Raw genomic sequence first — 17,944 nt, 5'->3', positions numbered from 1 at the left:
TTGAGTGGAGCACTGACGATGGCAGGGATCTCTGTATCTTCAGTGGAGCACTGAAGATGGCAGGGATCTCTGTATCTTCCCTGGAGCACTGAAGATGGCAGGGATCTCTGTATTTGCGAGGAGCACTGAAGATGGCAGGGATCTCTGTATCTTCCCTGGAGCACTGAAGATGGCAGGGATCTCTGTATTTGCGTGGAACACTGAAGATGGCAGGGATCTCTGTATCTTCAGTGGAGCACTGAAGAAGGCAAGGATCTCCGTATCTTCAGTGGAGCACTGTTTCAGTGATCTTCCTACCAATGACCACCATGTTTCTGTTTTCCTAGGTAGGGTAGTCTACTGATGGTAGGGCAGGGCAACCACCACTATGAGCCGATGGTCTTTTGGTGAACTGACCATGTGGTCAAGGGTTTCTGCTGGTGAAAACCCAGCATTTCCACACTTCTAAATGGGGTGGAGTGAGCAAGTTTAGTGGAATGGTTGCACCTTTCCACTTAACTCTAAACGACTCCCAAAATCCGTGGGGAAATAATGTGAAACACTGTGGTCCTGGTCTAGTATTACCAGGTAACCAGCATTTAAAGGGCTACCATATGCTTGTCGAATATTGCAGGCTAGTATGGTCACACATATGACAAGAGGTTAAATGGCTAGGATGAGACTGGCCAAAGCACAGTGCCTGGGGTCAAATTGTGGCCAGGCTTCCAGTATGACACAAGGGAGACGGGGATGAGTGGCAGGTATGGGGCTGGTCCAGTATATCACAGGTAGATGGGTAAAAAATGTTGATAGGATCTGAGAGTGTTTTTAACTTGTCTCCTAATGTTCTGTGAACAGATGTTTTGTTTCTCTTCTTTTACCAGGAAGTGAAGAGGCCTCATACACCTGCAATGAGTAAACATTTAGTGAATCCACCGGATACCCTGGGACCAGCACCATATGACCCGGCGTAAGTCTCCGTCAAAGAATCAATGCAAAGGAATGCAGGGTATGAGGTGGGGAGGGATCCGCGGGCTCTATATGGGAACTGAGTAGCCTAGAGAAGGAGGTAGGACATGGGAACTTTCATATGGAGGTCAGTTACCAGAAGGCCTCTCCTCTTGAAATATCTCAGGGATATTCAAAGGTTCCTAAGCTTTTCCATTGTCACTTTCAGCAGTTAATTTCCCAAATCTCAGCCATGACACTGCCAATGGATCATATGGAACACCTGTGTGATCAAGAAGCAGGGTTTCATTGCCTAGCACATACCTTTTTATTAAAACTCATGCTTCACTTTACCACTCATGCACAAAGGGGCTGCTGCTGCCACAGCAAACGCTACTGAAATATTTCAGATCAACAAATAAAGCTGACCACCTTCATCCTATTCTACTGCAAACTGGTGATTTCAGGGTGCAGCTACAGAATCCCTGACTGTACTTTCCTGTTTACCAAGGAATCCTTCATGGAATCAAAATGTAAGAGCATCACATCCAAAAGGTGTTTATGTCTCACAAGAAACAGAAGTATTCACAGAATTCTCGAGATTTGAACCAGCGACACTTTTATTAGATGAATTTTTAGATGCGGCAGGGATAGATATAGCAGTCTCACCAGCCTTACATAATGGAAATACATTCATAAATGCAATTCCTTACAGATATACTTGCATAGAGAGGTTTTGGATCAGCCCTCTTCATCCTTTGGACTAATCTTTCACGTTTTGCTTCTGCTCACTTTGGGCAATGGGTTGGCCAACTTGAGTGGCTGACTTTCTTACACTGTAAGTGGTGCCATGTTTTTTTAATTTTGAAAGAGAAACTTTGGGGCATATTATCAAGGGGGTTATCTCCGCTTTTTTGGCTTTAAAAGCCAAGAAAGCGGAGATAAAATTATCTCCCTATTACCTAGCTGTCGCTAACACCAGTTAGCGACAGCTAGTAGGAGATAGCGACCATCTTGGGCCCCACTTTGCATGTCAGTGATATTTATCACTAATGATATGCAAAGTGGGCGTGCCAAGATGTTAGCGACTGAAAACAGTCGCTAACATCGCTATCTCCTATTACCAACTTTTGGAGATATTCGCGCTAAGCGCGAATATCTCCAAAAGCTAACACCTGCCCCTGAGCAGTTCTTAGCCATGTTATCCAATAGTAGTGCATGAATATCGCGGACTTTTCAGCGATATTCATGCATTGCGGCCGCTTTTTATCGTATTTGCGATAAACCTTGGTAATACCAAGGTTTATCTGCGATAAAAATCGCTGCAGCTCAGCGGTAAAGTTTTGTCTCTAACCAAGCAATTAATTTTTAATTGTGGGTTTGTAATGCGCTAGAATAGACTCCCGAAGGAGTATCTCTGCGCAGTAGACCGCTGGGGAACCCGTCCTTGCTTTCCCTGTGAGATGGTCCCTATTGGGTATCTCCAAGGTGAAACCAGGCATCCCTTGCGTATGTGGGGGGGCCGTTGTGGAGATGAGGCAAGCTAATGCCCAGAGTTGCTGAGTGTGATCCCATGTTAGAGTAGGCACAGAGGTGAGAATTATCGAGTCCGCTGACCCTGGTCCACGACCCTGCCGCGTCGGGGATTGAACCCTGGTCCTGGGCCGTCCTCTGCTCTCGGGTCTGCCGCCTCTAACCAGTGAGCCACACCACTCCACACCAGTGAGCCACACCACTCCACTATTGCTTGGTAATATGCCCCTTTATTATTTAAAAAATGCAACAAGGTATATACAGTCAATCAAAATTGCAAAAGTGATGCCATGTTGCCTGATCACATGTGGGCATTCTCCTAAAGGAAGTATTCCTGGGTGCCAGGACCTATGATCCAGTACTTTACCAGTGCTTTTTATTTCTTCTATTTGTCCTTTTTTCATTCTTTAGGGTTCTTTGTGTGTTTAAGCTACGACTTCCGTTTACTGTAGTCGAAAGCCAACAACACCTTTATTTTGGCACAATAAAAATTACCTTTCTCTGGGTCAAGCGTTAAAACTAAAAAGTGTTTTTGAACAATTTAAAGTACACCTGTACACCTGTCTTCTAGGAAGCACCTCTAACATGCTATTAACATTATATGCACTGGTCATTTTCTAAAATGTGCAATTTTTATTGCAAGCCTAAAGCCACTATATTTATGTGGCAGCATATGCTTCCAATAGGAAATGAAAAAGTAAGCATAACACCAGTTTGCAAAGGTCCCACCTATTGGCTTTGACAATGCTTGCTTGTCTCGTTTTCACTTCATAGTCTGGTGAAGGTATATTCCAAAATGGTATTACATTTTACTCTGGTCTTTCTCAGCCCATTGTTTCATAACTGAATTTTATGTTTGGGTATTTTTTCATCAGTGAATCCCTCGTTCTGCTACAGCAACAACACCCGCCACTGACTTACAGCAGTGGGCACTGAGCTGTTGGAAAAAAAAGGAAGTTCAAGACGGTCTCAATTGGCATGATAGCACATTGGGCCCGATTCACATAATGAACTTAAGACCCAATCCTAAACTTACTACTATTTTGGTATTCACAGAATGCACTTACTACTTTTGGTATTCACAGAATGAATTTACTACTTTTGGTATTCACAGAAGTTAGGATTTTGTCTTAAGTTTGTCTTAAGACAAACTTAAGACAGACTTAAGACAAAATCCTAACTTAAGTCTGTCTTAAGTCTGTTTTAATTCTGTCTTAAGTTTGTCTTAAGACAAATTTAAGACAAAATCCTAACTTCTGTGAATGCCCAAAGTAGCAAGTGCATTCTGTGAATACCAAAATAGTGGTAAGTTTAGGATTGAGTCTTAAGTTCATTCTGTGAATCGTGCCCTCTATTTCTACTTAATTCTGTTTAAAATCTGTAGATCCATTCCTTGTGTCACACTAGAACGTGCTAGAGTGGTAACACGTATAAACCTTTATCAGTCTTGATAACGAAACGCCCTAAAAGGCTTCATTCATACGTGTTGTGGTTCCATTAAGAGCTGTGGCTAAGCCAACAGGGTATGGTGACATGTGTCCACTCCTGATAAATCATGGGATATTCTTTCTTTAGATGTCATTACCATACTCTCAATTTCCAAATGTTGTCAGCTCATGCTGCTTGCCATCGAATTCCAAAGTGAAACGAAAAGTGTTATTTCAACTATTGAAGGCCTTTCACCACTTGAAAAATAACATCTGCTTTTAAGAATCATTATCAGTCCATGGGGAACGCTACACGTCATAACCTCATATCAGGGTCTTCAATTTTTTTCATACAACCACATTTTTTCACGAACAAGTATGGGACAGATTTACGAGAAAGTGACTTAGTGCATTCCGCAAGCCATTTGTCTGCGCCGCACTGAATTACTTTCTGAGCATGGTAATGCAACATATTTACAATGATATGTCGTATTCCTGTGCTCTCCCCTGCGCTGGTGCTCAAACAGCAGCCATGTGGTGCAACGATGCCTGCGTCATGGGGAGATTGTTTTTGTGCAGGAAGGGGCAACTTCCTGCACGAAAACAATCACTACAGGCATTTTCCCCTTTCAATGCGTGCTGTAGACTGCAGCACACATTGAAAGAGGACAAAACGAGGAGAAATAAAAACATTTCTCCTTGTTGCGCCTCGCTACGCGTAGCATACTGAGGCATTTCCAGATTTATGATTCCTTGTAAATCTGGAAATGTATCAGGTTCCATGGGTGTTGCGTGGGAACACGCACAGCAGCACCCATGTAACGCCCCTTTCACGCAAGTGCTGCGTGTAAAGGGGCTGTATTTACAAGGACAGGAAAAGCCATGCAGGGTGGCTTTTCCTGTCATTGTAAATATGGAGCAGTGAAATACGCCACCAGTACGTCACAAAAAGTGACGGACTGGTGGTGCAGGGGGCTTGTAAATCTGCCCCTATGTGTCTTTTCATAATAAAATGCAATTATCCTTTGTGCAACCTGACAACATGCCATGTCATAAAGCCCTGAATGTTCTTTAGTTAATTACAAAAACTTGTTTACCAACATAAATTGGGAGACAAATAGTTTCTAGAGCCTAAAAACAAGTATAAGAAACAAGCAGTTAGCTATCATAAATAGGGGCCAAATTATATTTTTGGATATGGTGTTGGACTATCGATAAAAGATTTGCCTAAGAAGAGGTCACAGGTCAAGCTAAAAGCGTGTTACACTGGTCCAGTGACAGCACTTTATGTTTCTAATCAGACCTACACTGTCACCTTCTATGTAAAGAAAATCTGCCCATCCACATCTGACATTAATTGATAGTTGCTATAAATTAAGATTTTTGAGAAATGTTTTTCTGGGGACAGAACTTGTGAAAAGGAAACGAACAATGCAGTGCATTTACCCGGTTTAATTTGCATCTTGACAGTAAAAAAACAACATATGCTTATAAAAATGACACCCTGAGCCCGATTCACAAAAGTAAACTTAGACGTTTGATCTAAACTTCTAGTTTACGACTGCGAATCAACAAAGTGTGTTTACGAGTACTATCTTTATGTCCGCACTCGGGGCAGCGATCTGGCCCAGAGCGTGGAGATAAAGATACTAATCATAAACGCCCTTTGTGAATCTCCAAAGTCAGAAACTCAGTCGCTTGGTCTAAGTTTAAACCAAACGTCTTAGTTTATGACTGCAAATTCACAAAGGGTGTTTACGAGTACTTTCTTTATGTCCGCACTCGGGGCAGAGATCCGGCCCGAGCTCGGACATAAAGATACTACTCTTAAACGCCCTTTGTGAATATCCAAAGTCGAAAACGTAGACGCTTGCTCAAAGTTTAGACCAAATGTCTAAGTTTACGACTGTGAATTCACAAAGGGCATTTGGCAGTACTATCTTTATGTCCGCACTTTGGGCGAAGATCTGGCTCGAGATCGGACATAAAGATTCTACTAGTAAACACCCTTTGTGAATATCCAAAGTCATAAACTCAGTCGCTTGGTCTAAGTTTAAACCAAACATCTAAGTTTACGACTGCATATTCACAAAGGGCATTTATTTACCAGTACTATCCGAAGGTCCGCACTTGGGAAAGAGATCTGTCTCAAGCGCGGACATAAAGATTCTACTCGTAAAAGCCCTTTGTGAATATCTAAAGTCGTAAACTTAGTCGTTTGGTCTAAGTTTATACCAAACATTGAAGTTTGCCTATCTGACTCGGGCACCCTTAGTGCAAGGGGTCCTGTCTGTCAAAGTCACTTGCATCCAATCCACTATCTTCTGCAATCTCTTAGTATAGGGGGCAATATGTTCACTAGCAATTCTATTCTGGTGGCCTATTTAATGTGGCACAGACCATTTCATTTTTATTTTTTTTTTATTTTATCTGGCAGTGGAAAGTTGCATAACATAAAAAAAGAATACATATATGAAGATATACAAATCATACCCTAAGGAAAGAACAAATAATTTATACATAAAGCATACATAAAAAAAAAGAATTGACATTATTGAAAAAAAAGAGTTTAAGCAAATACACAACTTTCGGATTAAATCCAATTACTAATTGGAGACCATAATTTCTGACCGAATATTTTTTTCCTCCGGCCCTTAAGTTTATACATCGCATTTTCGAGTTGATAAATACTTAAGATTTTCGATTGCCAGGAGTGAAAACCGGAGGTTCAGAATCTAACCAACGTGATGTTATACAGTATCTATATACAGACATTGCTATAAAAAGGAAACCTTCTTCTTCAATAGTTTTAAGACCCATTTGTTCGGTTTGAATCCCTGATATAACTACTTCCGATGATAGTACACATGGTGAATCTAAAATACTATTCAAAAAACCCTGTACGTCTCTAATAAATTGTGTTCATTTTGGACAGCAAAAGAACATGTGGATAGAATCAGCGGCCAGATATTGGCAACGGTTACAATAAATACCTTCCTTGGCCTTAAGTCATAAGTCATAAATTCTTATATAGCGCACATATCACCAAAAAGGTCTCAAGGCGCCTTCCATTTCATAAGTTTAGATGGTGTATAGTATAAATCGAAAATGGCCATAAAATGCTGACTTTTAAATGGCCCATTGAGTATAACCTTGCTTGCCAATTCTAGAGACCTAGAAATATCAACCTTTTCTATACCAAAATTCCTTTGCCATCTCTCATTATACACATTTAGATTGTCTTGTATTCTATTTAACATCAGTTGGTATATCACACCGATTTTGTTTTTTTTCCTACAGCTTTCTAAAATGTCTATTTTGCTCATGACAGAAGTATTTAAAAGGGCCCTTGTCTCAAGAAAACTCTGAATCTGCAGATACTTAAAAAAATCTCCTCTTATCAAATTATATTTATTCTGTAAGTAAGAGTATGATACAAATTGCTCATCCTGGTATAAATCTCCGAAAGAGCATATTTTGGAATCAGTCCTTCTGGCTCTTGACCTGGCTCAATGCCTTCAACCTTGTCTTTTGCATTGGTTTCTATTTGCATGTATTTGGTCCTTTTGTGACACACTTTGCTACAAGTGCCCTACATCACTCTGCAGTTCCTTCCTCAAATGATGTATTCTCTGCAGCTCTGCAGGCAGCTGTGAACTCTGGGGCATATTATCAAGGGGGTTTATCTCCGCTTTTTTGGCTTTAAAAGCCAAGAAAGCGGAGATAAAATTATCTCCCTATTACATAGCTGTCGCTAACACCAGTTAGCGCCAGCTAGTAGGAGATAGCGACCATCTTGGGCCCCACTTTGCATGTCAGTGATGTTTATCACTAATGACATACAAAGTGGGCGTGCCAAGATGTTAGCGACTGGAAACTTCGCTAACATCGCTATCTCCTATTACCATCTTTTGGAGATATTCGCGCTAAGCGAGATTATCTCCAAAAGCTAACACCTGCCCCTGAGCAGTTCTTAGCCATGTTATCCAATGGTAGGTGGATAACATGGCTAAGAACTGCTAGCATTAGCTCGGTAATGCATGTATATCGCTGACTGTTCAGCAATATTCATGCATTTCGGCCGATTTTTATCGCTTAGGAGATAAACCTTGATAATAGCAAGGTTCCTAAGCGATAAAAATCGCTGCAGCTCGGCGATAAAAATATTGCCGCTAAGCCAACATAGCGATAATTATCGCTAGTTGTTGCTAATATGCCCCTCTGTTCCTGCGTGTCAACGTTCATCATTTATCAGAGTTTTAGACTCAACATATCTTTGGCATAGCTGATGGCCTTCCAGATTTATCTACACCCCCTAATTTGCCACCCCAAAAAGTAATACCTGGTGAAGAGTCAAAAGTTCACTCCCCATGTAATCATGATTGTTTATTGTCTGGCTTACTCTCTTCTCCCTCTCCTCTTATTCTCTCCACTTCTTCAGCAGTTTCTTTTTCCTTCAGAGTCCCAGTCTATTCAATCTATATGTACCATGACCTTTCTCTCCCCCAGGGCTGGCTTTGTTGTGTTCTACGACTTCCTACTTGGACTGGACCCCACATTGTACATGGTGCGCCTGCTGACTGGACTCTACAGCAATGGACAGCAGATGGGAAGGCCTACCGCCCTTCCTGCCGTCGCCTGCCAGATGGGTCAGTCTCCGCCTTATGTCATGGATGGCTGCAAGGGAAATGCCGCAGTGCTGTCTGCCAAGCAGCCAGTTCCCAGGTACCCAGTGCTCGCGACTGAGAGCCCACTGGTGGGCCCCTATAAGTGAATGTGTATGTGCTGCCAGTGCGTAAGACTACATGGGCTCCTATGTGTGACTGGACTAGTGTTTTTGTATAACTCACATTGTATAAATAAATGCCCTAGTGTGGTTTGAGCCCCATGACCCATCAAGGACATCCTTAAAGCATGTAAAAGATCCAACTCACCTACTAAGCTATAAGTGTTATTTGTACCCCGCACTCACCCTATCTGAGACATTTTGTAGCGCTGTATCCATGCATGTAGCTCCTAAACAGCTTTTGGTGCAGATGACTTGGATCATTTCTCTTTCCTTTAGATCACTCCAGCCCCTCACAGGTACAATACAAATTAAACGCTGAACCACAAACCCAGACCGGGGAACACCCACATCAATGCACTTACTCAAGACACATGACTCCATCTGTTGCATTTGTAAAGATCTGACCAAGCACATTGGGCCAATGACCCACTCTTGAAGCCACATCTCATTCAAGCCAAGGGAATGATCTGTGGCCCATTCTCTCTCACCTCAGACCTCTATTTCTGAGACATGGGTCAACTTTCAACCTACTTTTCTGGGAAAATACAAAGTCGCTGTCACTCTCTTACTATACACTTAGCCTGTATGGATCGTGATCTGCAGCCCCGAGGAACGCACTAATGTCAGCCGTGGGTCCATATAGTGAGAATACTCAGGTGAATGTTGTGACTAGGTCAAACGGGTTGAATGCTTTAGAGAGAGGGTGAAGTTACTCTGTGTGCATTCCCCATTTGCCCTACAGTTAATAGTACTAGCAAGGTGTAGTTACGCTGGTCATGTGAGGATGGATCAGTTGGAATTGTGGCCCTACAAAACGCTGCAGACTCATGACAATAAAGCTGCAGGGACCAAGAGGGTCTGACTTTTCAGGTGCAGAGGTCTCTTAGAAGATTGTCTGTATTGCTGCTAAGCCAGTCTACAATTAACTTAAGACCATATGTACTTTGTGAAGAAGACGGTCACTCATCATTGCCATCTGTGTCCCTCCAGAGTCCGCCCTGTGGCCTCCATCTCTCTGGTGACTGAGCTCCAGGCCTCGGGCGGGTTTGACCCTTACGGGCAGGAGGTCCAGCGCATGTCGTCTAGAGGCTGGGCCAAGTTGGACCTCTTCGATCGGCACAACCAGGTGATCAGTGGCAGATGGAAGGTTCCGGTCCGCGCGCTTCCAGTGAAACCTGATCTGACCATGGGGCAGCTGAATGCTGTGCCACAGGTAAGCAGTGCTCAGTATTCTATGGGATACAGCACAATGCACATCTTTACATTGTAATCCTTGGAAATAGGCCTTGAGAACCAGGAGACGTGCTGAGAGGATAGTTGCTGTGTCGCTTCAGCTCTCAGGGCCTGATTCACAGAACTAACTTAAGACAAAATCCTAAACTTACTACTTTTTGTATTCACAGAAGTTAGGATTTTGTCTTAAGTTTGTCTTAAGACAGACTTAAGTTAGGATTTTGTCTTAAGTTTGTCTTAAGGCAGACTTAAGTTAGGATTTTGTCTTAAGACAAACTTAAGACAAAATCCTAACTTCTGTGAATACCAAAAGTAGTAAGTTTAGGATTTTGTCTTAAGTTAGTTCTGTGAATCGGGCCCTCAGATAGGAATGAAAGCAACAGTCATCTTGTGGTTCTCTTTATTCCTCTAAGTGCAGGTGATATCACCCTGTGGGGCATCTCCTGTTCTTATTGTGAGACCGTGTTTACTCTCTGTGCACTCTGGCTCTCTTGCATCTTGATTTCTGGACTCCTTACAGATCCAAGGGAGTGTTGGGTCCTCAGGGAGCGGTATCAGCAGGACCAGCTTCATACAGCTCAAGGAACTGCAAAGTAGATGTTCTCTTCTCACTCATCCTGGTGTGAACGTCTAACGCTAGACTGTGCCCGGGTGATCTCCTGCTATGGATCCTGATTCTGGTACCTCTGCTGTCACACTATTCAGACCTGCTGATGCTGCACAAGGGGCATTATATTTTACCCTAACCTGACCATCTTCCTCAGCACACCTGGGCCTGGGGCAGTGGTGCATTTCTCTCTCATGATGTGACTGATGGAACTTTGTAGGCTTGTCTTCCTTCCAGCAGGGTAACTCATACTGACAGGTATATCACACTTTGTGATTGCTGTATTTCCAATAACTTCTAGTCCTGTTTTGTTTTACATTAATTTTTCTGGATGTATAGACTCCTCGGTGAAAGTTAAGCATCAGGCTGGCACTGCTCTCCATTTGCAAACATAAACCCACTCAGGATTTGTTTTAAATTATTTTTTCCTTACCTATTAAATTAATTTTGGTGCAGGGACTTGATAACTTCAGCACAGTGGTGAAATGTGTGTGAAACATTGCCAGCAGTGCCCATTTCTAGGGAAGAAGCAGCACACTTGTGGTCAAGCAGTCATTCTTGCTACAGGTTAGCTCTGAAATTCATACCAATCAACTGATTCAGCTTCTAGCTGACTATCATTTGCCTCTTATCTCCAAAGGAAGACATAAGGGACCTCACTGTACCCGCAGCCATAGATGTGCAACCAATTAGCATATCACTAGGGTGAGAAAAGATGGCCAACAATCTGTTGGATATGGTGAGGTATTTTTTGCAAAACAAACACAAGGAGATGGTGGACGGAGCGCTGAAACTTTTAAGACACTCACCCCCAGTCACAGATCTGAGTTAAATCCATCATCATTCTTTAGCTCACTTCACCACCCCGGTCCCATGATGCTTGTTTCTGGTCCCTGGAAAACATGGCTTGGCTGTTCGGGCTGGACTGTTCCCATGAGGCACAGGGTCAGACTGATTTGCATATAGCTGTGCCTAAACTGGGGTAGCGAAGTGAGCTAAAGAACGATATTGGATTCAACTCAGATCTGTGACTGGGGGTGAGTGTCTAAAAAATGTCATGCCCCGACGATCATCTCCTTGTGTTTGCTTTCTTTGCCCTAAGTTGGCAGGGTATGCCCAGACATGGGTCCCTTGCTCACTTTGCCACTGGATTCAAGCTCGCCTGGATGATGAGTGCTGTTAGCCCGAAACAGGTTTTAGGATGCTTCTTTCTGGTCTAGGGAACACATGGCTTGGCAATTCAGGCTGGACTGTTCCCATGAGGCACAGGGTCAAGACTGATTTGCATATAGCTGTGTATGAACTGGGGTGGCAAAGTGAGCTAAAGAACGATGTTGGATTCAACCCAGATCTGTTACTGGGGGTGAGTGTCTGAAAAGTTTCAGCGCTCCGTCCATCATCTCCTTATGTTTGCGAGGTATTTTTTACATCCAAAGGAGATGCTATCATCAACAATATGCCAGAACCTGAATGTCTAAATGGGAGGATTGGTCAGGAGGGACTATAACTTCAAGTTGCTGTGTTTATCGAAGTGAGTTACAGGTGTCAAAATGGTGTCACTCTATGCACTTATGACCATGCTTGAGACTCGCCAGGCAGGATTCACAATTCTGGTACACTCGGTGAGAACTTCACTCGATCTGTCTGTGGCCATGTAAATAAATATGTTTATTTGAACAAACTCTTGCTAATCTGTAAAAACACTATGAATGGTAGCTAACAATATATACAGACATTGCATAGAGTGAGGGTATGTTTAAACTGGAGTAGGAGTTTGTTGAAACAAATAGCGAGGCTACTCTGGATTGAATGATGCTCAAGGTAGTTGTTAGCTGAAATGGCCCTAGATTCACTTGTGACTAGTGCCGCTCCAGGACATCTGCGAGAGGAAAACACAAACATCCTTACAGAAATGATCCTGACCTTTCATTTAATCTGCCCCATTTGTGGCTAACATTTGAAGGTGCCATTCTGGCAGCAGCTTCCTCATAGGTGAGTAGAGGTCTGCTGGCTGCCTCTGTAGGAAGCAGTGTTAGATGGATAGAGGGAGGGTGTCAACTGTTCCTCATTGTTACTAGGTCACATCTCTTTCCTTTCCCCCACATCCTGTCATGCATTATGCCAACCCTAGACTTTTTCCCCTTAAACCTTTCTATAGGTTGGCATGGTGGAGCTCTACCTTCGAGTGGTGAACGCACGAGATGCTGACGTGCAGGCCATGGGAGAGATTGACCCTGGAAATGCAGCGATGTATCAGTACCCACCACTGGTGAGTGAAACCTTCTCCCTCTGCTTAATTGTACCACTGTTTACTCTATAACTACGTTATGTTGAATTGTGTGAGTTACTGAAGAGTAAACTAAGTCACTTCTACCCTCATTCTGATAGTTGACTTGTTTGACTGGGTTTTGGAAGCTTCAGTGCCCAGAACTAGACCATAACTTGGATTCAACACATCAATGGCCACTCCAAAGAATGCCCCCTGCATATCACACCCCTCAATCACCTGTCCCCTATAAATAGGGTGTGTATCCTGTACATTCTCATTTTTTCACTGTGTCCGTACATGCGTCCAGATCTTTGAGAGTTGCAAAACCTTTCCCTGACACTATCTTTTTTTGCACCACCTCATGGATGGACTGTCTCAAAGGGTAACTTCCCATAGAGCTGACTTGTTGGGAGTCAGCTCTTGGCATCTGATCCTCACAAGAGCTGTCTATAGCCTGGGATCCTGACAACTACCCCGTGTTAGATAAGATTGCAAACAGAAAGCAATTACCCATCTTTAGAACCTGCCCCGGGGGGTGAAAGATGCCTCTTTGATGCTCAGCAAGACACACAAGACATTGCCCTAAAAGTGCAAGAGACCACGTAGATAACAGGGAATCAGTATGGACCCATGAGTTTGGGGGGGGGTCGTTATATTCTGCCCACGCCCCACCTTAATATCCCTTAGGTACCCAACTCATCCTTTCTTTGACTGACAAGTTCACCACCATCAGCTCATCCAGTCGGCTCCGGCGGCATGGCCAACGTAGCCGAATGGATGAGTTCTAACCTCCTGAAACTGACAAGACACAAGTGGTGATCTTCTGGAGCAAGAACTCTCCATTAGACTCCAATTGTTGGCCAGCAGAGCTTGGACCCGCACCAACTGACCGTGCCAGCACCCTGAAAATCATCCTGCATGACTGCATCCAAATGAAATGAAATGAATCTGTACTTGTAAAGTGCACTTATACCCCAACTGGGGTTTCCTGGCGCTATACGCATAACGCTGTGGAACCCTTCCTGGCTTTTCCCTGTGATATTTCCACTCCTGGGCACCCCCAAGGTGAAGCCAGGCATCCGAGGGCTGTTGGGCCATTGTGGAGATTAAGCAAGCTATTGCCCAGAGTTGTAGGGTTGGACCCATGATTAGAATAGGCACCGAGGCGAGAATTATCAGGTCCGAGGAAATTGAGCCCAAGACCTGCCGAGGCCAGACCTCTGCATCAGGGTCTACCGCTCTATCCATTGAGCCACACTTCTCCACATGACAGCACAGGCCAACGTGATCAGCTTCTCCTGTTTCCACATTCTCTGGATGCTCTTCAAATGGCTACCCCTGAGTACCAGATGCACAGTCACACACACCCTCATCACAAGCAGATCAGACTATGACAGTGCACTCTACACCAGTATTTGCAACCATCTCCTAGACTGACTCTAAGCTATCCAGAATGCTGCAGCGAGACTCATCTTTCACCTCCCAGGACGCACCCACATCCCAACCCTCCTCAGAGAGCTCCACTCTCCTCATCCACAAACGCAGCCAATACAAAGGCACTGCACAGCATGGGACCAACATACCTAACAACTGCCTTTACTCTCACCAACCCGCCAGAGGCCTGATCTGTGCTCAGCCGCTCTCTGACTTGCACAATACAATCCCCCCCCACTTCCACAAAAGCAGAATGGGAGGTCGAGCATTCTGCATCGCACCCAAGACCTGGAATGGCCTCCCTCAACACATCAAGGCCTCCTTCTCACTTTGACTAACTCTGTGGGGCTTACACACTACACCCCAGTCCTGTGCCTACACACAAGCTCAAGTGCCTGGATACCCTCACGGGTAATTTGCTGTGCCATAAAAATCATAATAACATAACAACGTACCAATTGACTGTGGTCTCTAATTCTAGGGAAAGACACTTGTAGCAAAAAGAAACGAGCTGGAAGCAAAGAAGTTAAACTAAAAAAGCCTACATTATTCAGAGAATTGAGGTGCAGCCTTAGTAGGGAGGAGACACACATACAGGGGTTGAAACTGGCAACGTATAAGAGCTTGTTGATGTGAATATTTATGTCTGGATGTGTATTTACATGTATGATATTAGGCTGGCCAGATTTCACGCTCATCTGTTTCTGCTGTTCATTATCTTCAGAAATTCGACATGTCTCATGCCTCATACTTCTGAAAGGTCCTGGTGCTCTAGCCCCAGCGGATCATGGTCACCCCTCTCCCAGACTTCCTAGCACGGTTCATCTGCAGTGTGGAAAAGGCTACTTCTAGACCTCCAAAAATAATTGTGAATTTATCTCACTTTTTTTTTTAGAGATTTGTTTATTAGTTTCAACAGTCAAGTAGCAAATATAATCATTGGTAGGCACATATTTCAGTCGAATTATTGCTGGCACATATAGTACAACCGTATACTGTAAATCACACATTGAGTTCAGATAGGTGTCTGTTTTGTCTGGACATTTCCATTTCAACAGTTGGGGATATACACAGGCTCCCTCTGTCTGTATTCTAGCCACCCCTTTTGCTATCCCATTTCTTGGGGCAACCTCTACCTTTAAAGACTTCCTTTTCTGCGACCATACAATTATGAAATACGGCTACCCTGGTTTTTTAGTTGTCGGTCTTTCCGCTGCCCCCCATTTCAGGGTGATTGCCCTCTTTACTAATCTATAGCCCAGAGTGGCTAATTGCTGCTCCACTTCTGTGAGGTCAGTGGCCTCCCAAATGTAAAGGAGCCCAACGACGGTGTCAACTCTACCTGCTTTCCTATTGCCTCTTGCATTTGCAGCGTAGCCCGGTCCCAGATGTGGCGTATGTGCAGGCAATCCCAAATTATATAGTAGAAGGTGGCCACTTGGTGACACCCATGCAGACATAGCCTATCTTGCCTTATTCCCATCTTCGCTAAAGTGGTCCCTGTGAGATATGTTCTGTGTAAGATTTTTAATTGTATCAAAAGGAAGCGCAGATTCATTGCTGCTTCCTGGGGAGACATCATTGCCACTTGCCAATCCTCTTCGTCAATTTGTTCAATGTCGGATTGCCACCGCTCTCGGAGGTTCCGAAAAGGATCTGGCAGGTTATTACATAGCTTGCGATATGTGAGGGAGATGGCTTTGTTGGGGAGTGGCTCGGATAATAGCCGGTCTTCCAAAGGGGAGGATTCTGGCAGATTGCTCATGTCAGGAAGCGCTGTAGTGAGTGTGTGATGGATCTGCATGTATCGAAAAATCTCTCCCTGGGCCAACTCATATTGTTGCTGTAGGTCCCTGAATGTTAGGAATTTGCCCTTTCTTACTAATTGGCCCACGGTGGAGATCCTGATTGTGTCCCATTTGTCAAATCCTGGGTGGTGGCACAGGAGCCCCAATCTTTAAGAGGCCTACAGGAGCGTGACCTGGGTCAGCACACCGGTCCAGCCCAGCCGTCTGGTGGCCTGATGCCATATTGCCACTGTCTGGGCCTTTGGTCCCCATATCTCCCTTTTCAGGTTTTTGGGTGTGGGGCTCCCGTGTAACCCTCCCTTCCCACCTGATATTTGTCAAGTGTGTACGCAGGGTCTTGAGGGGAACGGTATAGCCAATGATTTATTGCCACTAATTGTGAGGCCCAGCAGTAGAGCTGCATGTCCGGAAGTGCGATACCACCGTCGTACCATCCCTTGGTCAGCTTGGACAGTGCTATACGGTGTGCTCCCCACTCCATAGTAATGAGTTTACCTCGCTTTCTATATTGTTGAAATATGAGTCTGGTATTCTATATGGGCAGTTTTTGAGGATACACTAAAACCTCAGGAGAGCTAACATCTTAAACAGGGCGGTTCGGCCTAACAGGGAAAGCAGTAGCGATCTCCAGTGTTTGACATTGCTGCGGAGTCGATCTAAAGGGACAGCTTAAATTGTTTTCGTAGAAAAGCTGAGGTTCAGGAGTAATAAAGACTCTCATATAACAAAATCCGTCCCTAGCTATCGTGATTTCATAGCCCGGTGGAAGCCTGGGGATTGGGCCTCGGAGAAGAAACAGCACCGATTTAGCTCAGTTAATAGCATATCGGGGACTTTGCAGAAGTTTGGGCCCGATTCACAAAATGAACTTAAGACTCAATCCTAAACTTACTACTATTTTGGTATTCACAGAATGCACTTACTACTTTTGGCATTCACAGAATCAACATACTACTTTTGGTATTCACAGAAGTTAGGATTTTGTTTTAAATTGGTCTTAAGACAGACTTAAGACAAACATAAGACAGACTTAAGACAAAATCCTAACTTCTGTGAATACCAAAAGTAGTAGGTGCATTCTGTGAATACCAAAATAGTAGTAAGTTTAGGATTGAGGCTTACGTTCATTCTGTGAATCGGGCCCTTTGTGACAATGTTCAAGAGCCCATGTATTGAAGTGTAGGGGGACGCTAAGTATATCAAGATGTCGTCCGCATATAGCGATATCCTATATTCCGTTTCTGTCTCCCATTTCAGTCCCCTAAGTCCGGCATCTCCTCTCACCCACAACGCCAGAGGCTCCAGCATTAAGGCAAAAAGCAGAGGGGATAGGGTACAGCCCTGCCTAGTGCCTCAACGCAGTGGAAATATACGGGACGTGCGGTTATTAACCTTTACTTGACCCCGCAACTCCGTATAGAGCAGCCTCCACCCTAGGAATCTAGGCCCAAACCACAGGCGTATCAGCACTTCAAACAAGTATGGCCATTCGATGGAATCAAATGCCATGGAGGCATCTAGAGAAAGTACCACTGCATCTTCATCTATATATGGTTGACACCATAGGACATTGTGGATTCGTCGGATATTTAGGGCTGTGGTCGGTCTTTATCTCACTTTCAATCAAGTTAAATCCCTCAACAAATCTTTACTCTTAGTTTCCCTTGAAAAACTGAGGCAGAGAAATATAAACGAATTAAGTTTAGGACCACGCTATCGTACCAAACGCCCACTGTACCATGCTGCCCAAGACAAAGTTGGTGGACAAAGCCTCCCTGAAATCATTAGTACCCATATGCCGCCCTAGGCACTGACTTTCTCTGGATTGACTGACATTATCAAAAATATGAAGACCAGAGACAGGTGTATCATGACTTTGACCCAGAGATTAGGAGCTTGATTTTGTAGACCTCACTT

At 44.0% G+C, this 17,944-nt stretch overlaps 1 protein-coding gene across 1 annotated transcript in view; it reads left to right on the top strand.

Annotated features, from left to right (window-relative positions):
• Window positions 1–17,944, top strand: part of LOC147736415 (uncharacterized) — a 465,378-nt gene that overhangs the window by 218,056 nt on the left and 229,378 nt on the right. Inside the window, exons 10-13 of the mRNA XM_086953155.1 lie at window positions 864–949; window positions 8,397–8,612; window positions 9,667–9,889; window positions 12,675–12,785. Of these exons, the coding sequence (XP_086809281.1) occupies window positions 864–949; window positions 8,397–8,612; window positions 9,667–9,889; window positions 12,675–12,785 (636 nt within the window). The remainder of the gene's footprint in view (window positions 1–863; window positions 950–8,396; window positions 8,613–9,666; window positions 9,890–12,674; window positions 12,786–17,944) is intronic.

Source organism: Lissotriton vulgaris, chromosome 1_2 (assembly GCF_964263255.1).
Source record: "Lissotriton vulgaris chromosome 1_2, aLisVul1.2, whole genome shotgun sequence".
In the NCBI taxonomy this organism is placed as follows: domain Eukaryota; kingdom Metazoa; phylum Chordata; class Amphibia; order Caudata; family Salamandridae; genus Lissotriton; species Lissotriton vulgaris.
The sequence above is the reverse complement of the archived record's forward strand: the minus strand, read 5'-3'. Positions and strand labels throughout refer to the sequence as shown.